Genomic DNA, 23992 nt, shown 5'->3' on the forward strand with positions numbered 1-23992 from the left:
TCAGTTTTTCAGCTAAGGATATTTAAATAAACCAAGTGTTAAATTCTACTTCACTCATAACTAAGTTAAGCTTAAAGTCAGTGTTGCCAGCAAACATAGGCTGTTCTACTATTTTTAACAGATAAAGCTAAAAGTAAAGGTACCGTAATTTTATTTATATAGCACATTTTCAGCAGCAAGGCAATACAAAGTGCTTTACAGGAATTAAAAGGAAATACAAACAAAATAACAAACCAAAGGAAAGAAGAAAAAAAGAGAGAAATAATCTAATGTTGATCTAAAGGATGTAAGCTAGGTGCTCCTCTTCAGGGCTGCTAAGTATCCTCTGGTCTAATTCCATTTCAGATGTGCAAAGTGGTGGAATATTTAAGCAGAATATGGAATAAATGCCAGTTAAAATTAATAGAAGTTTTTAAAATAAATATGCTGTTACGGGAAGTTGTATGACTTCCATCCATCTATGGGCTCGGTTACTTAACATGCAGTCTTCTGCTTAACAGACCTGCTGCTCTTGTTCCTTAGCTTGGCAACTGTGCTTTTAAATAGAATCAGGCAGTGTTTGGTGGAGCTCTTTTAGTGTTCACACCATGACTTTCCAAAGAGCAAACCGTCTTTCTTGGAAACAAGAGGGATGTGTAGAATTATGTCCAAACAGATAAGGGAAAGTTGGTTGTTTCAAATCATGGAAAATTGCTCTCACTTTAAAACTTTCCAGACTTAAGGATATGCGATGGCGGCTTACCAAAGCGACCTGAAGCTATACAAACACTATATTTGAGCAGCAAAACTTAATTTTTTTAAAAATAGCAATTTTCTTTGAGATTGGCAAATGATTAATGCTCCCTAGTTTGTACACTTGTTTCTAAACATAGGAGCAGGATCCTATAAAACAGGCATCAGAAGAAATGCAAAATAAATAAATAAATAACTTGACTGTAAATGAGGCAGGGCAGTTCCCTAATAATAAATGGTAAGTGATGCACTGTTAGGAGCCAGGAAGTTGGATTATGACATTTTTGCTGTGACCTTTAGCATTTTAGGCACTGTCATCTGTGTCAGGTTTGAGGAGCTTTAGTAAAACTCCATCCAGCAGGCTGATTATCTTATGGGCATGCAAAATGTGCTTTCTTGATAAATTTGAACATTACAAACAAATTATTTTCTTAACAGTAATTCATTTAGTGATGATGATGGATAATGTACCTCTTAACAAGAGGTCAGCTCACACATTTCATCCTATGCATGCAATGAGATGCCTTTAAAATAGTTTTTTTCAGCTTTTCATTTGTTGTATTGCTTGTATTGTGTCTTTTCTGGTTGCCGTGTTGCTTTTGTTGGTAACTGTGTGTTTATATTTTTTCTAGGCGTTTGGGGTGCATTGAGGTGATGCAGGTCCCTCGGTTATCCCAGTGGACGAGCCAGCTAATGACAGGCGCATTTGTCTGCTGAACGTCCCCCATCACCACCAGCCTCCATCCCTCCTTCCCTCCCACCCGCCCCCTATCGCTGATGGCTCTATGGGGCATCATCAGCCTCAGCCTTCATTGCTGGGTGTGTTTACGACCCTGCGCGACAGCAACAGCTGCTCCAGCCAGCCTCCCTAATGACAAACCCGGGGGACCTCTCGACTGGCTCCTTTCAGATAAGGGGCCCTTCCACCACTCCCCAGAGTACATCGACTTTGTGGAGAAGAACCGGCAGGGCTTCTCCACCAGATACAAAATATACAGGTGAGCTGTGCTCGTGATGAAATGCCTCTTTAAACATATCTACACCTTCACATATTTCATCACTCATTTTTTAGACATTAAGCAACTCTCTCTTTAGTTTCACATAATAAATTTTGAAGTTGCCTTTAAAAATGATCTTATGCCTGTAAGAATGTTTCAAAATCAGTATATCAGTAAGCAATGGTATTCATACAAGTTTTTCTTAATCACAGTCTTTGCAGGAAATATGAAATCAGAGCAACTTATTCATCTCTGAAACCCTCCAGCTATTTTATTTGATTAATAAAAATGTGGAAATGACAGCTAGGAGACTTTCTTTTAAAACATTTATGTTTTTGAATTAATGAAGTTATTATCACAAAAAATTTACAGGCACCAAAGACAAAGACTCTAAATTAAAATATCTCTGAAGGTGGCTTAATGTAGTAATATGGATTGAGAGCCATTCTGCATCATTCCACTGGGTGCATTAATGACAGCCTTGCTTTAGTCCACTTTAATAAAACACTAGTTCATTTGCCTAGAAAGTCTACTTTGTTTGGGGAGCTTTGAATGAACAACTGGACTCTGATGTAGACCAAAAGAGCAAACCCTGGTCCACCTAAAAATCTAGGTTTTGATTCGGCTAAAGTGAACTCTGCTGTGGTTTGAGTGCATATGCAAATACCAAGTGGACTCATGACTGCTCCAAAAACAGAAAATGAACTATGGCACAGGGCATTATGTGTCCGTAGAACCAAACACTGAATAATCTCACTGATGGATATTTTGAAAAGTGTAACAAAGGAAAATGCCCTTCAATGGACCCCAATCTTTCCAATGTGTACTCTTCATTTTGTCTAGTGACCTATTTCTCTCACAACGCCGTACGGTATGACACGGTAGCAAATGAATCAATGAATGTTTGTTGCAAGACTATTTAGATTTTTTATGAGTGCCTTGCTGAAGTATTCATACCCTTTGACTTTTATTATAAAACTAAATTAATCTAAAAATCCAAAAACAGTGGCTTACATGCAAATGCAGACCCTTTACTCTAGTACCCTAGCTAAATTCAAAACAACCATTTTCCAGATTTTCGGAAGTATCACAAGTCACAAATACTAGATTTTGTCAATTTGTATGAGTTAGTAGTGTAAATACAGCTGTTCTGTGAAGGGCTTAGAAGTTTATTAGAGAATATTTATGACAAATAAGAGCATCGTAAAGACCGAGGAAGACACCAGGCAAGTCAGAGATAAAGTTGTGGAAAACATGTAAGTTAGGGTTAGGTTAACAAACAAAATCTAAAGCACTGGGATAGCACATGGTGTAGAAGTGGCGAGGCAGCCCCAAACACGATCTTGATGCAGCTGCTCAGGGTTTGATTCCAGAATCTGAGATTTTGCCTCCCCCATTATCTCTGTCTTCATTTTCTTTAAAACATAGAATTTAGATTTAATTTTATCCGTCTTCTGAGTCTTTTGATTTTAATTTTGAGCTCATTGAAGCCCTTTAAATATCTTCAATGTATTTGAACTTATTTATTTGATCTGCTGCAAATAAAGGCCACTAGTGGGAATAAAAAAAACAAAAAATAAAAAAAATTAAAAAAACATTGGACCTCTCATGGAAAGCTATTTTTATTACATTATCAAACAATGGAAAGAAAAGGCCACGACTGCAAACATACCAGGACTTGGCGATGCTCCCAAAGCGATGGACCAGGCAAGGAAAACATTAATCAGAAAAACATCTAAGAGCGCCAAAGCAACTCTATAGAGCTTCTGCAGTTAGGGTGGAGAAACCTGTTAACATTATTATCTGTTGATAATTATTAGCAGTGGTGGGAAGTAACGAAGTACAAGTACTTCGTTACTGTACTTAAGTACAATTTTCATGTATCTGTACTTTACTTAAGTAGATTTAATAATGGGTACTTTCTACTTTTACTCCACTACATTTTACAGTAAGTATCTGTACTTTCTACTTCACTACATTTCTACAAAAGTGTCGCGTTACTCGTTACATCCAAGTCGCACTGCTCTCTTTTTGTCCGTTAAAATATGAAGTTCAGGGACTTTAAGGTGGCGCCGTAAAATCCAAGCAATAACGTGACTTAGTGTCTGTTGTCACCCATCGCCTCCCCCTTTACTAGCACGGAGCTCCAGACATGCGCAGTGGTTTCCTCTGAGCTGAGAAGATGTCTAACTAATCGATAATAGCTGCATAAATCATAAGATATGACGACATGTAAAACCAGCAGCGCTTCGCTTTCACAGACGGTGGGACTTTGTCCAACTTTTAGCGTCACTTGGAAGGAAAGCTTAAAGAAAGGTAAGATCTGTGGACGTGATGCTAGCAAAGCTAGCTGTACTGAGACACATGTTGCATCTGCGATGAAAAAAAGTTGTCACTCATGCGCTGAATTATTGTGTGGATTCAGGAACGATCCGATTCTTCTGGACGGATCTTTACTAAGGTTGATGGGACTGAAGCCTCACTGAGAGCCGTTCTTTGTTCTTGTATACACTGCAATAGCTATATATATATATATATATATATATACACACACACACACACACACACACACATTTATTTAATTGCCGAATAAGTAAAAGTTGAACGTATGAACACAGAGCATGCTCATTGATTGATTTTGTCTCCTGTCATGGTGGCAAACATGCAGTGGGAGGGAGGATGAGAACAGTCATGGTGCTCCTTCTGCTTGTTGCGCCGTTGGACAGTGTTCATAGTGTTGTTGCAATTACAGTTAATTGCTATGTTTCATGGTTTAATGGTGCAGACAGTTGTGGTTTCTGACATGGGCAATATGGGCGTTATTTTTATAGAGATGGCAGGCCCAGGGCGTTATTTTTATAGAGATGGCAGGCGACCTCTGCGGATTGTAGCACAGCGATGAAAGCAAAACAGAATGAAATGAGTTGTAATTGATACTGGTTAAATATATTTCAGCTCTAAGTATTTATATCTAGGTGTTTTTATGGAAATGTGGATCTTTCAGATCAATCTGAGAACCAATTTTGATAGGTGCACTTCATTTTATTGTGTCATGTAGCGCAGGGCGCTGGTCTTGGTCTCGTGTTCAGTGGTCTTGACTACAACTCTGCTACGTGGCTCCTCGATTGCATGTCTTCCCCCCCACACCTTCGTTCCATCCCCTTTCAGTTGGATTTCTTTCTAAATAAATGTCACTAATGAAGTTCATGCTACGTTAGGACAGGAAATAAGATGTTTCCATCCCTGAAATTATGATGCATAGAATCACATATCTAAGTCTAAACTCTTACAGAGAATAAACACAATAAGAACATGTTTAATCTGTGACATTGTTTATTAAAATGGCACATTTATGATGTATTCAAATTAAATACTATCGGCACACTTAATGATATTAGCGATTAGGTTATGTATTCAGCAAGTACTTTTACTTTTAATACTTAAGTATTTTTAAAAGCCAGTACTTTTTTACTTTTACTTAAGTAAAATGTTAATGTGGTACTTTGACTTTTACTTGAGTACATTTTTGCCTGTGTATTTGTACTTTTACTTAAGTACATTTTTTGAGTACTTTCTCCACCACTGATTATTAGTTTCGCAATTCACAAATCTGATCTTTATGGAACAGCAACCACAAGAAAGCTATTGTTGAAAGAAACAAGAAGTAACATATTGTCACCCTAATAGCATAATTGCCTAAGTGCTATGCAGGTTGCATCAAAACATATAGCAGACAAAACAAATATTATGTAGGAAACTGCCCTGGTTAAATTATATCAGTATATAACTTTTTGGTATTATTGTAAAATGAAGTGTGTAGCAGAAAGCTAATACTGATCCCATACTTGTCACCTTGTCACCACAGTGGACTGTGATGGTGTGAACACCATGCCACAGGGATGCCTTCCTCTTTTCATAAGCAGGGACAGATAAATTAGGCAGTTAATGGGAAGAAAGGTTGGTCAAAATAAAGAGCAGACCTGTGAGAAATTATTTAATAATAGAAAAGAAAGGTAGGACCTGGGAGGAAAATGCAATTTAGTTAGTAAGTAACCATGTGTTCACAGCACCCTTAACACTATGTGTTTATCAGTTTGTGTTGAGATTTTGTAAAAATTAAGCTAAGTAAAAATAACAATTTAGGAACAAACAGAGGAAATCCAAAACTGATGGGTATAAAACATTGTAAAAGTAATTTAATCTGTTAATTTATATTAATTTGTGTGTGTTGTCATAGAAAATTCCTTTAAAAAGAGTATCAATGAGAAGAAGTGACAGATTTATCAAAACCTTGCAAGGTGAGAGGAATTATACAGTCAAGGGAGTCTGTCAAGTCTGCTCTAGCTACCAGTTGATTCTGGCTGTCTTTTATAGGTTGTAGTCAGATCTTGTGACAGGAGGTTGTCATTTTTTGTGAGTATTTCCCGACAAAGAAAAGAGAGGCTTGATTGAACTAAATGCGTGAAGTGGTGGATTGTTATGCACCATGTGCTTTATGGACCTTAACAAATCTCCATAAAGCTCAACTGTTTGCCTTTTGTTAAGAAAAGAGGGTTGTCTCTATTTGATGGTAAAGAGGATAGATTTGATTCTGATAAGTTCAGGAAGGTAACACAATGTTTTTCTCAAGCATGAAGGATCAATTCCCTGTTGTTTTATGACACAGATGAGAGAGCATTAGAGCAATCATAAGACTACAGCATTCAACTATTCTAGAATAAAGTAGGGATGAGGAGCACATTATAACATTTTCTATTACAGTGTGGATGAATATAAATCTCTGATATGTATGTGATAAGAGAGTGTATTCACATCTTTACGGAGGCAGATACACATACAGGGAGGTATTATGTAAAAATATGTATATTTTGAGCTTTACTTGATGCTGTAATGATACTCCTCTTAACCTCAAAACTCTTATTTATTGTACTGTATTTAAATTATTTTCTTTTAATATTTTTAATTCAATTGAAGACATGGTTTTCTTCTTTACAACTATGCACTACTTCTGAGTATGCCATATAATAATACTTCGAAATACATTTAATTTTATGGTTGTAACATGGCAAAATGAGAAAAGGTTCATGACATATGATTACTTTTGGAAGTCATTGAGCAGTGTGTGTTCTCCATATTTAATGATTTCTTTCCCCAAAAGATTTAGCCTGGCCATTACCTTCCTCAAGATTTTCCCTCAATTCGTATTCTTCATTGCTCTGTCTGGCCTTTCTCCCATTCAAGTGAATTTCTCATAATTTCAACCAGTCCAATCAGCGAATAGAAGGAGAAGTTGTGAATGACGATGTCTATTTCCTGTTGTATTTTAAAATTGTAGTCTTTCTGTAGCTTTAGCCATGGCAGAGGTGGAAGTGAACAAAGCCATTCACTCTGGGTTGGCTGAGCTTCTGAATATTGAGTTTCCGTCAACGGCCATCTCGTTTAGCTCAGGACCGCTCTTTTTGCAGTGCAGGATGATTGTTTACAGTGCAGGTATTTTCCAGTGAGCCACGCTCCCAGCAATAGGTAAGGGTCCAGACCAGCTGTACGAAGCAAGGCATAGTACAAAGAGCTGTTTTTTTGTTGTTGTTGTTTTACCAGGCTTCTAACACTTACGTAGCAGAGAAAATACTAAATTTCTTAACTGCGACAAAGCTTCCAAATGGGTAGGTAGGTATTTAATGAAATGATAGAGATGAAATGGAAAAGAAGTATATTTTATTTAGCCTGATTGAATTAGATGCAAATTTACCAAATGTGAGTCCAAGGACAAAGATTAAACTATAGTTAAGTACATGTTTTGTTTTGCTGTGTTAGTTAGTTTCAGTACACATACTTTGCACTACACTACGCTGATGCACATTTAGTTCTCCCCTATGTATTTTGAAATATTTTAATTACTCATATGTTTGCTTTTAGAGACTTCCCGTATTAAGGTAAAACCGATAGAAGGAAAAGAAAATGCAGCTGATATTGCACAGTGGTCAGAGTACTTTATGAAAAACCCTTTTATGGATGGGTTGATGGCAGGCGGGATTATTTGGCTTGGGTTGTCATGCTGAAAAGATTTCTCACAGTCAGGCTTTAAACAATCTGCCGTATGCAGACAGAATCACGATGTGCTACATGCTTGCATGAAGTTATCAGATGACTGTATATCACATTCCTCTGGCTTCCAGAGCCTCAGGGGTTCACCTGATCATGTGGTCAAATGAGATATGTTGATTAGTGGTGTAAAAGAAAAAACGATTTGTCATGACAGCAACACAGTCTTAGGTGTTGGAACACAAGGGTATTAGTACAGATTGTGTCATGAATCACATCCATCGTCACTAAAAAGGATGTTGTCCGGGCTCCTGGAAATGGATAGACAGGGTTCTTGACATCTATGGATCGCTGTAGGGATGCTTTATAGCTTATGTGATCAGTTGCCGTGTTTAAGCTTTTTAATATTTCCTTCTCTGGCAAATGGCAGTGGTCCATTGGAGCTAAGCTGCATGGGCGGCAAGATTAATAGTCTTATCATGTGGCCAAGTGATTAGTGAGCTCTTAGTACTTATTACTCTGCATTATCACAGAATCCCCTGAGAGGTTTCTGTCAGCTGCAAGGTTGTGTTTGAAGCCCTCTAGATTACCACAATGCGGCACTGATTAATAGTGTTGATATTAAAAGGAAAAACTAACCTAAAAAGTAAATAGCCTGTAAATCTCCCCAAATTGAATTCACTTGGATTCAGTCCCATTCGATCTCGTAAACCGAACCAGACAGCTGTGGGATTGTTTCTGTTTTGGCAAATAATAGCTTTCTTTTAGTGCACGTGTGGGTGATGATTTTTGAGTTGGCTTTCAAATAAAATAATCAGTAATATTTTTTATAAAAAAACTAGCACAATGAATTTTTTTTTCTCAAGGGATAGTGCTGTTCTTAACTAGTAATACTGGTCCTTATTTGCAGTTAAATGATGTAATTAAGTTAAAGAATGCATTGTGACTTAAACTTGGATTTGTCAAATATTGTTTCTTATTTAATAATCAATCAATATAAAGCTAATTAGTACAAACTGAACTCCTAAGCATCAGACATATATCCATAATCTAAAAAGCTGCATTTTTTTCTGACCTGCTATGTAACAGATCTCCCTCAGTCCAACCCTGTGATTAAATGAGTGAGTTGCTACATATCATGTTTATTGAGTAATTCACTAGATTTACTCAATAAGTGTTTTACCTGGGCTTTAGTTTGGCTCAAGAGTGCAAGCATGGCTCTTTTTAGGAGTGAAATTTGCCATGGGAGCTTATACTGCAGCAAGGTCTTTTGTGATATGTAACACCTGGCATTCCCTACAACCAAGACCATTAAAATCACTACCTATCGTGATTACCATCTCTCTCTGAGTTGAACGGAAATGCTGACAGCACACTTTTATAATTCTTGGCTGACTAGACAATCTCGTTGTGTTTCTTGAATTTGGTTTAGATAAAAATATTATGTTTTATCATAACATTACATATACAATATACATATATATTGCATATACACATACACATACTGTACATATACAATATTTAAGACAGGGTTTGCACACTATATTGTTTGTCTAGTTTGGGCTCTCCATAAGTTTATTCATCAATATGTCTGATTTCAGAGTTCTAGGTAGCTGCTTACTTGAGTGTTTCTCTACCATGTCACAAAATGCCTTCTACACCACACACAAAATATTGCCCCTCAAAAATCTCAGCCCCTCAAACCAGATTTTCAAATGTTGTCACGTTGTACTAAATAATAACCAGGAATTCAAAATGTGTGTGCCCATTGAGCAAAAGACTTATCCTACCTGCACATAGGCTCTACATAAAAAAACAAAGTTAGATATATTCTGCTCTTCATTTTGTAAATCAAATGTATAAGAATATTTTTCACAGATGCCATTAGAATGTTTAAAGATATTTAAAAATGTTAAATTTATATATAAAATTTGACTCGACAAACGCTCTTTTGAAGGAATCATTTCTTAGTTATTCAGAATGCACTGCAGAGGCACTGCTTGTCAAGAAAGATCTCAAGGCATACGTCAATTGCAATGCGTTTCCACAAAAAAATATTGTTTTTGGCTTGCAGAACATGAACTTTGATGTACCTCCTCAGGTTTAACAAGGTGTTGTGTCCTTTTTCAGAAGCGTTACCTGTACATCAATAAATAATGAGCTATAACAGCGGGATTCCAATAATTCACCAGACACAATTTATTTAACAAACCAGGGCACATATGGTACGCCCTCCCTTAGAGGTTGATGAGATCAAAATAAAAGTAACTTTCTGTTTGATACAGGAAGCACTTCAAATACAGGGAACAACAGCAGATTTTTTAAGCCTGCAGAGTCTGCAGAAGCTCTGAACAGAGTTTAGGTGAGAGTTATAAGGCAGACTCTCCCTATGGTGCTTCTTAAACTCCCAGTGCTACAATTTTGCTCATGTTTGTCACCTCATTTCTTTTCCTAAATTCTTCTTTAAGGGTTTAAGTTGTTACTTGTGGCAACATGTGCTCCTAAGGGTTCCTTAAAAACAAATTTGACGGCAACCTTAAGAGCAATTTTCACCCCCTTTTATCATTTCGTGGAACTGGATAAACTTAATCAATTCTGTATATCATAGTCTACCTCATTAATTTGGTTTATTGCTATAGGCTATGAAAGATCAATATTTCTCTTGAAGATTACAAAGGACAATGATGACATTATTACTTATACTATTTTTAGTGGTGGGGGTTTTAGACTCCCCATAGGTCTATGGTTATGGGTGACAGGCAACGGTGCAGGACCACACACAGCTCCTACAGACTGCAGAATATTTCAAACAAAAATAATGAAATGGACTGAATTTAGTATAGACATTTCTTGTCCCTAGGCAAATAAAACCTTGTCCTTACTTTGGGGATTCATTAACTTTCCCCCTAGAGGGGGAAAGCTTTCATTCAAAAGCACTTGGCATTTTGAATGAAACCTCTCCACACCTTGAGATTACATTTTCTTAAAATCTCTAGGACCTTCTTTGGGGTGAATGGTAAGTTCAGAAAATACTCCTTTTAAAAAAGTTCATCCTAAGACACCACAATGCCATCAGTCTTGGAAATTGCTGTGTTTTCTGCAAACTAAACCATAAAGTACAAAAATTGTGTATTACATATTTTGGTCATAGTTTCACTGAGCTTACATGTTTACGATTTGTATAGCCTTCAATATTCATCAACTGTTTATACCATGACAAACTTTCAAATATCCCCTTAGTTTTAGAATTGCTTTGACAGTATGGAGAGTGCTCTCAAATTAAAATAACCTAAACTATGAAGCTATAATTTAGACTATGTGAGATACACTGGGTTAGTTTGACATTCCGATAAAATATTTGCCATATTTTATATGCAACGTCTGGCTAAGTAGAAATGCAAACTTGATAAAACAATTAACTCTGGAAAATTAGCTAACATTTGTTAAAAACAAGACTTTGTAAAAAGACACAATTTGTCAAATTAACACTTTTGGCAACCTGTGTATTTTGCTCCCTCTCTCTCACTCCCTTTCTCTCTCTCTCTCTCTCTCTCTTTCCCACTCTTTGCATATTGTTGTAGTCATATTCACTAGACAAGGACCCTTGGGTATCATGTAGCACAGAGCTCTTGGCTAAAAAAAAATGGAGGAGGCAGAATCTGTCCCTACAGAAATTAGGCTGATGTACTAATTTCACAGTGTTATATAAGAATGGGATCTCTTACCTGGATTCATTTTTATGATCTGTAAATCTGTTTTGGCGATGCCTATGTCTTCTACAACTCTACACACAAGAGGCTGAAAAACAGCTTGTTGACCTTGTAGCAAACATGAAGACAAAACCCTCTCATCATTGTTCTTGTTAATTTTAACCAAGCAAAACTATCCCAAGAAATTTCCAAGGTACAGTCAACAATAAAGGGTATCACAGTGTATAAAAATAAACGGGATCATTGCTACACAGCTTTAAAACATACATATTCTATGGCCACTTTGGGAGTTTGGGAGTATCTGCTCCTTCACATTCCAGCCTACAGGCAGAAATAAAAAAAATAAAATAAAATAAACTTCTTTGCCTCTGATTTAGATTTTTAGAAACCAGACTGGGCAGTCAAAGCCAGAACTTCAGACTTGCTTTAACTCCACATATTGGAGTTCTAGCTCATTCTAGTTACCTGAATGAGCTGACAGACGCTAAAAACATGCATTGGGTTTTCTGAGGACATCTATGTGCAGTTTGCTTTCTGGGCACACAGTTCTGGCAGATGTTGTATGGTCAACCTGGAATTGCCCTTCATCCTGCACAATCTCAACCACCTAAGGCAGGGGCCTCAAACTCCAGTCCTCGAGGGCCGCAGTCCTGCAACTTTTAGATGTGCCTCTGCTGCACCACACCTGAACCGAATAATTAGGTCATTAAGGCTCTGGAAAACTGATCTACACAAGGAGGAGGCCATTAAGTCATTTCATTCCAGTGTTTTGTACCTGTGGCACATCTAAAAACTGCAGGACTGCGGCCCTCGAGGCCTGGAGTTTGAGTACACTTTAAATCCTTCAACGAGGATCCATTGGAGGGCAAGTCTGGTGCCAGCAGCCGCGGTAATTCCAGCTCCAATAGCGTATCTTAAAGTTGCTGCAGTTAAAAAGCTCGTAGTTGCAGAATCCTGTTCCTGGATTTCACCTCAACCTTCATCATCACCAACACAAACATGCTCCATCATAAGCTTAATAAGCTCATAGTGTCGCCTTCTACCTGACAGCGTCTTGACTGACTGGCAGCAGTAGCTGAGACTGTGGAGCATTATCTCCCACACAAGAACACTCCTCACTCTCCCCACTCCGCTTTTCTCTTTACTCAGATGATCGCACCTCAGCGAACCTATCTGTGAAACTCTTGAAGTTCACATAGGACATTACCGTATTGGTCTGATCCATGACAAGTCAGCATAAAGACAGGAGGTGGATCAACTGATCCACTGGTGCAGTCAGAATCACATGGAGCTTAACTCGCTCAAAACAGTGGAGATGATGATGCTCTTCCAGAGAACATCGCAATCAATAGTAAACAATACACATACTTCATAGAAAAGACAGGACATGATGTTTTATTTCTATTCCAAGGTTTTTTTTTACCCACACTGTGGCAGTTTACTGATGCACAAATGAAGATAAAAACCACAGTAAAATTATGTCACCTGGCATCAAAGATTTCAAATGGTATTTTATACCAAGTGGCGTATTTGTAAAATGGCATCCATTTTATCACGGGTGTTATATATGGTACTTGGCTTTTGTTACATGTTTCATGTTAAAATATTATGAGCTGTCTTAAGAGATATCAGGGCCGGCTCATTATCATATTTCACCATAAAAAATTAATAAATTGAGAATGCCATTTCTCCTCCCAGATAAATCTGTAGAATTAATGCCACAACTTAGTTTTACAATGTTCCTATCTTGTGTTTTTTTTTTTTTTTTTTGGAAGGTCTATTCTTTTGTGCAGATCAAAGAGCAGTAGTGATTGGAAGTGACAATATTATTTTCTGCTCTGGTCTTCCTCATGCATATCTCTGCTAAATTTTAATAAATGCTCAATGACAGGAGAAGATGAATTACCAGAATCAGTCCTACGAGCCACCTCAGCAGTGATAGAGTAATAAATTCGCACCACGTTATGCAGGTAATCAATTCCCTGCTTTTCTTACTGATTGAATATGAAAGAAGTTTAACAAGTGCGTTGAACTAAATGAAGGAAGGTTTGTGTTTTTGAGCATGCATGAGCATATTTGAGTTTGTGTGCTTTGTAAATTCACTGGAAAGCATCCCCATGGCTTGGAATACAAACACAATGTGGGCCTTCCGCCTGAGCCACCTGTTCACAGCAACTGTTGCCAAGGGAAAGCTGCCATGTTCACCGGGGTGAAGGTAGGAGGGATGACATAGGTTTGGCCCTTTTCTAAGCATATTGTATTAGGATAATCTCTTTGATTACTTCATTGGGATATAATATGATTACATATAATGTTTCAGACTGGAATAAACTGTATGGGTAGTTTTCAAGCCTAAAAATAGAATAAAATAAAAGAAAACATTGATATTAACTGTTATTATGTACTGCGTAAATGCAAACCCACCATCCTAAAAACATTTAATAGACACTTGAGCCTTAACCCTGTTTTAAACATATTTCTACCAAATAGCATTAACCCTGCTCCCTATCCCACACTACGTATCTGCTGCTAAAGCCCCTTTTACACTGCAGTGCCTGGCCCGGCCTGGCTTCCAACCCAGGCCCGCCAATGTTTCTCGCAGTATCTGTTGGAACTAAATCTCCAGTGAGGGGGGTCACTGCCTTGAGTGCTCCAATGACCACGGGTACTGTTGTTACCTTCACCTGCCTTGCTCTCGCTCTCTCTTCCGTGAGCCGATGATATTTGTTGACTTTCCATTTCCCTGCTGCTTCTATTGTTTAGGACGGCCAGTTCAATCACTATGACTATCCTCAGCTGTTTATAAATGTTCAGAATGCTATTTTCCACTCCCTTGGAAAGTGATCTCCCCTTTGACCTCAAGGTCTCCAGTTCTTATATGTTTTATCATAAAACTTTTATGTGTACACTTCCTCTTTCCTAAAAAATAACATTCATACAACCTTTTCTTTGCATGCAAGTTCACACAAATTGCAAAGAATTAGTGCTTTTGTCTTATTCTTGATTACACTTTACTTTTTGAGAAACGTGGAAGCTCTCGTTTCCCATAAATAATTTTTAAAAATCATCAATTCTAAGAACTCTTCAGTGAGATAGTGCTTTGAGAATTAAACTTGTGAAACTGATGTGCCAGTGCAAACAAGAGCAATAAAATTGATAATAATAATGACTTAGGTGGTTGTAGGAGGGATTGGAGACCCTAAAATCAACTCTGTGGTGAAACCCATTTCATTTCATCCTCTTCCTGCAGGATGAACCATTTGGCCTATCGGGGTTTTAAGATAAGACAGGGCTAGCTTATCACAGTCAGCGATAACGGAAGAAACGAACGACGGCAGGGATTTGCGAATACGTTTTCTGTACCTGTATCATCCCCAGCTGCCCTCCCCCTCTCCCTATGTATTCCTCTTCTTTTTTTTTTTCTTGCACAGAACATGCTGCACCTTTAAACTTCTGCTTCCATGCTGCAAAGTGGAACTCATGAGACACTGTGTCCCATTTGAAGAGGTCATTTATTTGTATAGCATGAAATGAGGTGGAGATTTATAGCTACACTAGATATGTCTGAGCAAGAAATTAGTCAGTGGCTTTGTCTGAATACTACAGTGTCAGCAAAAAGGTCAACGAGCACCACTTCTCCATTTAACATCATTATGTTTACTTCCCACACTGCTTATAGCTCCCATTTAACAATGCGTGCAACCGTCTCCGACTTTCTTAATATGTAATAATAAATTAAAACTAAATGCGAAGCAAATCTGTGCTACCTGCTCTTTAGGTTTTCTGTGCTCCTTTGTTTGAATTCCTAGTGATTTACACCTTGTATCATTTAAACATCTGTGTGTTCGAGCTTTCCTCATTACTCCTGGTTTAATGTGATATATACCCTTTCAAAAGGCCACACTCCTTCCATCCATCATCTGCAGCCAAGGTTGCCCAACCCTTTCTGATTACAGCAGTCAAGCTTTTACGGTGACAAGAGAGAAGTGCAACATTTGACTGATTGGACAATGCAGTTCATATAAATTTACTAAAGGTTTATTTCCGGCCGCACAGTGAAGTATGACCAAAACCAATCAATCACTCAAGACAGCATTTGATTTTCAGGAAGCATCCAGATATAGCCCTTCAAAAATGAATTTCTTTAATAAATAAAAAATGTTGTCTAATATGACTAATGGCTCTCAAAGAAACATTTTCTCTTTCATCTCATATTCACTTGATTATCTGGAATGTAGCTGCTTAGTGCCAGGCTGACAAGAAGACCTAATACCACACTTTACATCTATACGATACATTTCTCAGCTTTTTTAACAAGCCTTGTGATTTCCACTAGTGACTTCTTTCTCGGAATTCAAAACTTTGTAGAAATCCATGAAGTGCATTTGTGAAAAGAGAATTTGTGAAATTTGTGCATTTGTGAAAACTGTAGGTCCTACAGTTTGAGAGTAGGACCTCAAACTGTTGCTCTTCCATGGCTAAAGCTTTACATTTGAAAGCTTTAGCCATAGAAGAAAGCTTTAGCTAATTAGCTGCAATTAAAGTTGGTGAACTAAGTTATTTGTTAGTTTGGTTGTAAAATACTTGCATTTCATCCTCGATTCTGGTCCCACATCACATGGATGCTGTTTTACATAAAATGTAAGTGAACATTGGTTTTAAAAGTTGTATTTTTTTTGTTGTTCTTTTCTTATCTTGGTTCTTTGATGTTCTGGCTTTGTTTCCCGTCATCCTGCTGTCCACACTAAATACAACAATTAACTTAGAAATATGAAAGACACATTTTTGGATTTACTGTGCAATTAATTATCATGCAAAAATATTTAACTAAAATTAAAAATGAAGAGAGAAACATTTCAATAATATTACTCGAGTGACAAACTGACTTGGCATATAATATGTATAAGCTGTAAATCTGTAGAAACAGATAATAGAGACAGACTCAGAGCTGAATGTTTCAGAAAACTTTTAAAATAAGCTCCTGAATTGTTCCCCCATTCAAAGTGCTTGAAGTAAAGATGACAAACATGGATATACATTTATGGCAGATATGTCTCTGACCTTGACTGGTTTTGAGCTAACATTGATAATACCGAAGCTAAAGTTAAATGGAAAACGGACAAATTCCCCCTGTCATATTCAACTGAGCCGTTTCCCGGGTAACAGCTGTAATTGAAAAGGACTTTGCAAACAATACCGGACCACTTCTAAAATTGTAGCTCACATTTGCCTCGGAGACTAAGTTTGTTCATCTGTCATGGAAAAATAGAGCTTCATCATTTTTTATGTTGGTTCCAAATATGAAAAAATAAAGGCCATGTTTTTGCATGAAAACACAAAAATGTGCATAATTTATGTGGTAGTAGATTTATAATTCTATTTAAAGGCCAATATTTTGATGAGTGCGTATACAATAATAATTTTCTTTTTAACATTAGAAAGATGATTTTAAAAGTATAGTAAAAGTCATGGCAAAAGCAGTTGAACATGTTGGAAATTCTGGAGCATTGCATTTATGTTTGAAAGATTATTTTTATTAGAACAACTTTGACTTTTCTTATCCAGTTTCATAGTAAATGGAGCTGTATGCAAAGGAAAACGTCTTGTATGCTTGGACATGTAGGTCTGATTTCATTGGTTTCAGGTCAAAACTCTTTTTGGAAGCAGTTAAACAACCTAATACTGAGGCCCAGAGGCAGTTCATGTATAAATGGTGCCCTGGGCTTACCCATCTCTCTGTGCCGGATTCTTTCTCTCTTTTTTTTTTTATCTTCATAAATTGAATTAAGCTTTCAAAAGAATCTAAGCTGGGTTCTAACGAACCAGTAATCAGTTCAAAATATTTAATTTAGGTTTGACTAATCCGAATATTTGCTGCATATTTAGTATTCATTGCTGTCCCAATCTAAAGTTGTCTTGAAAGAATAAAAGCTTTATGAAAATAAAACGAGGTTTCAAATAATCTTAAGTTCTGTGCAGAATAGTGTGGTTATTTGATCGATTATAATACAAACCTCTAAGGTATGTCCTTTTTGTCCATTGCCATTACCAATTAAAATAAATCATTGAACAAACTTGGAATATTTTTCTTTTACTACATACCAGGACATTTGGTTGTTTGAGTTTGTTTTGGGTTTTGTCATTTGTGTTCCTTTCTTATTTCTATTAGTTCTGCCTTGTTTCTATTTTTACTTCAGTTCCTCCTTAGTGATTCTAGTTATATTAATTTATTGTGTCTAGTTCTTTCTTAGTTACCTTTTATTATGTTTCTTAGTTATGTTGTGAGATAAATTTCCTAGTCCTCGGTGTGCTCTCCCTAACCCCCTGTGTCAGTTCATCTTTCTCTCTCTTTCTTTCTCTCTCTCTCTCTTTCTTTCCTCAGCCTGATTTCTTCTCTCTCGCCACACCTGTAAGCCATTAGCTCATCAGCCTGGGTTTTTTGTTCATCATTCAACCTCCCAGTACTTAACCAACTCATTCTCAGTCACGCTTTGCTGGTTCCTCTTGTTTAATCCTGAGAAGTCAGGACTTCCTGGTTATGTTATTTTTGTTTTGCTCTGGCTCCCTGTGTTCTCTATGGCTTTTTGTTGTAAGTTTTTCTTTTTTCGTTCTTTATTAACTCTTTGAAATCAACTCAAAGTTTCAGCCTGTTGCATTTGAGTCCAACACCAACACACATCATGACACTTCAACTTTAGTTTTGGTTATGGCTTATTGAACTGATCTTAATAGGATGTATGTTTGGTCAGTCTAATTGTTTATTTTTGAGAGAATATGTAAGTTAGGCCTTTGCAATGTATTTATGTTATAATACAATGCTAAACAAATGGGTATAAACTTGCTATTGATGGAAAAATGCTAGATTTGTGATATAAAAGTTTAACTCACTCTTTGTAGTTTTTCAGTTGTTTTGATTTTAATAGAATTTGTATCTGAGCAGTCTAATTATTTTTATTTGAGCTAGAGAGAATAGATCATTTAGGCCATTGTAATGTATGTAAGGAGCATGGGAGTCACTCTTAAACAATGTAATATTTCTATGTACAATTTTATGGCAGATAATGTTGTTTGTCTTAACTGAGGGATTAACAAATTAGGCAACTAAAATAAATTTTTGGGGTAATTAATTGAACAGATTAAATAGTTTATCTAAAAAATTGTCCATGATAAGTTCTATTTCTATAAATAATTTCAGGTTTAATTACATTTTAAGATCAGCTTGTTTACATCTTGTTTTCTTAACTCCTGTTTTTGGTCAGTCATTTTATATGTTACTTTTAACTTTAAATCAATAGGCACATAACCAAAATAAACAACCTTGTGTAGAAAAACAGCTTGTGGGTTCTAGAAGTCTGGACTCCCTGGAGAATATTAAAAAGTCATCACAATGCTTTTTAATTTTTAGCAGTTTATATAAAAATACATTTGACTTCAGCAACTCGCATGTAAATCTTTGTATTTTTTCTGTTTTACTTTATTTTTTGTTCTTGTGTGACTATTCTTAACAGGGAGTTTGGGCGATGGAAGGTGAACAACCTTGCAGTGGAGAGAAGAGATTTCCTGGAGTCACAGTTACCCTTAACCCCAGAGTTCATCAGAAACATTCGACTTCTGGGTCGCAGACCTACAACCCAAATGATCACTGACAATCTGATCAAAAAGTATGGGACTCACTTCTTATTAACAGCAACACTTGGAGGTAAAAGAAACTATTACTGCCTTTCTCTGCATTACTATTTTTGTTTTTAACATCAAGAATGAATTAGACGAGAATGCGATATTTTTGTTGAATGCTGCAATGATGTCAGCTGTGGTATGTCCACATGTTCATAAATTTTCTTTTTTGTTTGACATTAATACACTTCCAACACCTACCTGAGCTAGTCAGCCTCTGATATTTTCAACAGCATCTGGTGTGGGAATCTATTGCAGTAAATCTACTTCCAACGTACTGAATTTTTAATGGAATGCAAAGTGTGAATGATTAATAAAAAATAGCTAACACATTTAATATTCTGAAAAGTCCCCTGCTATGTTAATAGTGCATACTAAGATACTGTAAAGACAAGGCAATATTGTGCAGTCATATATTCTGCGTGGATTCACCAGTCGAATTGAAATTTATTCCTTTTAAATTAACAAGGAATAAATAAACAACATTCACTTCAAAAGTGTTTTTGTTCAGAGACTTTTTGAAGTCAGTTGTGCAACATTTTCTTGAAGAACTCTACAGAAGTTTGCTTTTTTATAGTAAGACTCTGAACCTTATGAGGTTCCTGGTGTGAGACAAGACCATTATAGACTGTAACAGCCCTACGGCCATTATTGTGTGATTTATGAATGTGAGTGTGAGTAGGTCAGAAAGAGATTCGATAAACTGTCACAGAAAGGGAAGCTATTTAAATACCTTCTTCTTTGGTATTTGCTATTTTTTATATATATTTATGTTTCATTGAACATCCAACAGTAATGCAAAGTGAAATGACAATAGATGTTGTATGTAATGTATGCTATATATGCACATCAGATGCAGCTACAGAGTTAATCAGATTTTTTTTTTTATGCCATTGGGTTAAGTCAAAGTAATAAAGCCACAGAAATGCACCTTCTTGTCTTTTCTTCTAATTATTATTTTAATTTTTCACACTACAAGCATTTAGCTTATAAAATATGGTATTGCCCAGGGGGAAATGTTAGTGAATGAATTATTTTTCTCAATGATGATCTTGGCTTCACTAAGCTGTGCAACTTGAAATAATAAAATCTTCCAGGTGTTCTGTTTGGACAGCAGATGGTAATTCACATTACTGGAGTTTACTTACCAAAAAACATCTCAATATAATTTAATATATTGGTTAAATATGTAGATTGCCAGGTTGAACCCCTATACTCCTGTGCCCCCATCTATCTCAATCGTGTTTTTCGGCAAGACATTTTCCTTCCTTGCCTGCTGGTGGTGGTCAGAGGGAATGACTGACTGTAGTTTGTAGCTTTCTGTCATCCTCTGACTTGATAAAGCACTGTACGAATGTAGACCATTTACTATTTATTCGTAAATACTTGTGCAGGTCATGGTCATCCAAAACTCTTTTTTTTTTCTTCACAGACTGTTGAATGGTCATGGACTAATGGCTCACTGACTTTCCTAAAAAAGAAAAGAAATAAAAGGAAAACTTTTTAAGATGCCAGAGAGGTTGAGGCTTCTCTCAAAGAGATTTGCTTTTACAAAGCAACACTTGTCAATTACTTCAGCCCTAACTCCAAGCTTTGAAAAGGTTGCTGTTGTGAGTGGCTGTACATAATGCAACCATCTCAGGCATCCTGAGCTGATGTTGCCTCACACTCTGGCTCTCAGCCAGTGTGTTAGTGTCGTAGACAGAGGAGAATGAGAAGTTTGCTTTGGATCTTTGCCCGAGAAACGTCTCTGCGGTTCCGTATGGATTGCCTCTGTGTTCAGAAACATATGGACTTAATGAAATTAATAAATAGATTGTGATATTAGGAGTGTGCCCTTCAGCAGTTGAGTAAGAAAGGCAGTTGGCAGAAAAATGACTCAGAAGCATTAACACTGCATTATAATGAGAAAGATGATGTGCAGTGTCTGAGGAACTCTTAAAGCATAGACCGTCTGCTGCACCCCAGCCCTTAAACTTATGAAGAGGCGATTGCTATGATCAGTGGCTTTAGATGCTGGGTGGCACAGTCTATTCTAGCTATGATCAAGAATCCTTATTCTGTGGAGGTGCTTATGAAGGCTGTGCTGGTGTTTCGTGAAGCTTATAATTATCTGTATTTTTGAGTGGCTCTCCTGGAGCAAAACTAATTTTGTTTTAAGGTTAAGCCACTGTTAAGCTATAGATTAATTTCTGAAAATTGCCCATGAATGTTTTAGTGCTGCAAATGTTTCTTGTTTAAAAATTTGTTAAATGACATAAAGTATAAATCTTGCAAACCAAAGTAGAAATCATGCGTACTTCAAATAAGCGAAGAGGACAGAAGAACCTAATCAAAACAATTCCACATGTAGATTAGAAAAAACTTTTTTTTTTTTCGTCATCTTGGTAATGTGACAATCAGTCATCGTTTCGCTCTAATGTTTATAAAATAGTATCTGTTGACAAAGCACCTATTATACATCTAAATTGAATAAAACTTTTTAGAAAACCCCAATTTGTAAAATGAACACTTTGGGTATGTGGTCTAAAATACCAGTTTTCAAGAAGTGTGCAGGGGAATAGACAGATTTACTGTTTCACATGGCTTTCTGGGGGTGTAGCTAATAAAATTCCACAAGGTTACCTACAACATTTAATAGGAATCCAAGGTTGTTGTTATTATCAGGTACATCCTTTTACTGTGAACTATCCATTGTTCATGACAACCTGTTCATGTACATTGAAGCCTCATAATCATAATGATGATGAGATATACTGTATATCCTTCAAACTTAACTCTTAAATGATATTTTTTGGCATTTCAGAACAAAACAAATAAAGCAAAAAAGAAACTTATTTTTTTTCCTCAGAATAGATTCATTACAAAAAACAAAAACAAACAAACAAACAAACAAAAAAACTTGCTATTTAGCATTCTTTTTGTTCACTGACTACAGTGCATCCTTTCACCCTTTTATTTTGTAATTTATTTCATATTGGAACATATGTACAGCTTCAGTATTGAATTATTTCAGGACCAAAGGTAACTAATCTAATAATTCATCTTAGTTCATAAATACTTTACTTATCCAAAACGGACATGCAATTTTGTAATAACTCATATAATCCAAATATCTTTAAATATTTAAATCGTCATTGTGAATGTTGATGCTGTGGGCAGAAAGAATCTCCAGTAGAATTCAGTTTTGCAGCAAATATACCTGTATATATATAAAATAATGACGATATTTTGTATATTCTGGATGAAACCATCAGTTGTTAGCAAGCACTCCTAATCCACCTCATGTACTCTTTAAGTCCTAGTCTGGTTATATGGCTGGAAAGCCAGGCTAAGAAATGCTGGTTTTGGGAATATGATCAGTGGAAAAGATGGTTTGAACTTCCTCCTTTTCTCTCTGTACTTTGGTTCTGCTCTGCATCTGTGAAGCCTCCTTTTCAATTCCTCTGGGATTTGGGGTTGTAATTCAGGTACTAGTTGAGCTTTTGAAACGCTAATCAGCTGCTCCCAGTTGTAATCTAAAACACTTGTTGCAGTGGTTATGAATCTTAACAATAGCCCCGAAAGTAAAAAAAAAAAAAAAGGGGCAAAAATCCTTCCAGCTGCACAGTATCAAAGACCAAAGGGAGCAACTGTGTAAAAAAGCAATCCCTAATCCAAAAAAATATGAACAAAAGTCTGCAAAATGAACAAATCAGAACAAACATAATAGAACTACTCCAACATGCTGTCACAATGACAAATGCGATTCTACAAATATTAGCAATAGTCTTTCAATCAGAAGTCACTTGACAAGCATGTACATAATAACACTGGAGTTTTCTGGGACTATTCATATTACTTCTGGTGCCAGAAATAGACAATGTAAAGCTGCACTCCTATTCAAACAATTGGAAAGCATGACACTTTGTCACATTTAGATAAACAGTTCATTTTAATGTGTTCTGGGTGTTAAAGCCAGAGAAAAAGTCTGAAACCACACAGACCACTCTTAATTTTTAAACATGCCACTGCAGAATATTCTCTAGAAAGCTCAAGAAAGAGAAAGGTTATTCTAGCAAGGCTTTAATACACCTCTGATCCACTTAAAAAAAACATTGAGAGAAATTCTGTTTCTTTTCCATGCAGGGGAAGAAGCCCTTACAATATTTGTGGACAAAAGGAAGCTGAGTAAGAAAGCAGAGGTGAGCGATTTCTCTGGTAACTCCTCTACTGTGAGTCTGGAAGCTCTGCACCAGCTCGCCGCTTCTTACTTCATTGACAGGGAGAGCACCCTGCGCAAACTGCACCACATCCAGATTGCCTCCACTGCCATAAAGGTAATGACTTTTTATTAAGATTTTTTTAAGATATTATTTACGACAGTAAATGTACATACTATCACTTTCTATCCACATCAACTTTCATATAAAACAATGACACATTAAAGAAAAACGGCTTCACTGACAGATTGACAAAAGGCTGCAAAGGTAGCTAGCAACTAATCCAAATTCTCTATCTCACATCTGACAATTTCCTGTTTTCCCTCCTAGCCTATATTCACATTTATAAATTACATTTATTAATTTTTGCTATCTTGGAACATTCTCTGAAACTAAAAATTCATCTTTATTATGAACAAATGTTTTAGACTATTTTAAATCATATTATTTCATATTGTACAATGCAAAAAGCACAGAAGAAAAAAACATAGCTCTAGAAATTTACAATAAAATGTTGAGTTAAATTTAAATAAAAGCTTTTTATCTTGAAGCTGTGTATGGTCCAGAGGCAATTAGCCCATTTCCTGTCTGACTGAAGTCAATAAAGGGCGCTAGTAACATATAAAAGAAAAAA

At 36.4% G+C, this 23992-nt stretch overlaps 1 protein-coding gene across 1 annotated transcript in view; it reads left to right on the plus strand.

Annotated features, from left to right (window-relative positions):
- Nucleotides 1-23992, plus strand: part of brinp3a.2 (bone morphogenetic protein/retinoic acid inducible neural-specific 3a, tandem duplicate 2) — a 57999-nt gene that overhangs the window by 15560 nt on the left and 18447 nt on the right. Inside the window, exons 2-4 of the mRNA XM_032572693.1 lie at nucleotides 1365-1730; nucleotides 18991-19181; nucleotides 23285-23475. Of these exons, the coding sequence (XP_032428584.1) occupies nucleotides 1510-1730; nucleotides 18991-19181; nucleotides 23285-23475 (603 nt within the window). The 5' untranslated portion in view covers nucleotides 1365-1509. The remainder of the gene's footprint in view (nucleotides 1-1364; nucleotides 1731-18990; nucleotides 19182-23284; nucleotides 23476-23992) is intronic.

The sequence above is a fragment of the Xiphophorus hellerii genome, chromosome 9, assembly GCF_003331165.1.
Source record: "Xiphophorus hellerii strain 12219 chromosome 9, Xiphophorus_hellerii-4.1, whole genome shotgun sequence".
Classification (NCBI taxonomy): Eukaryota; Metazoa; Chordata; class Actinopteri; order Cyprinodontiformes; family Poeciliidae; genus Xiphophorus; species Xiphophorus hellerii.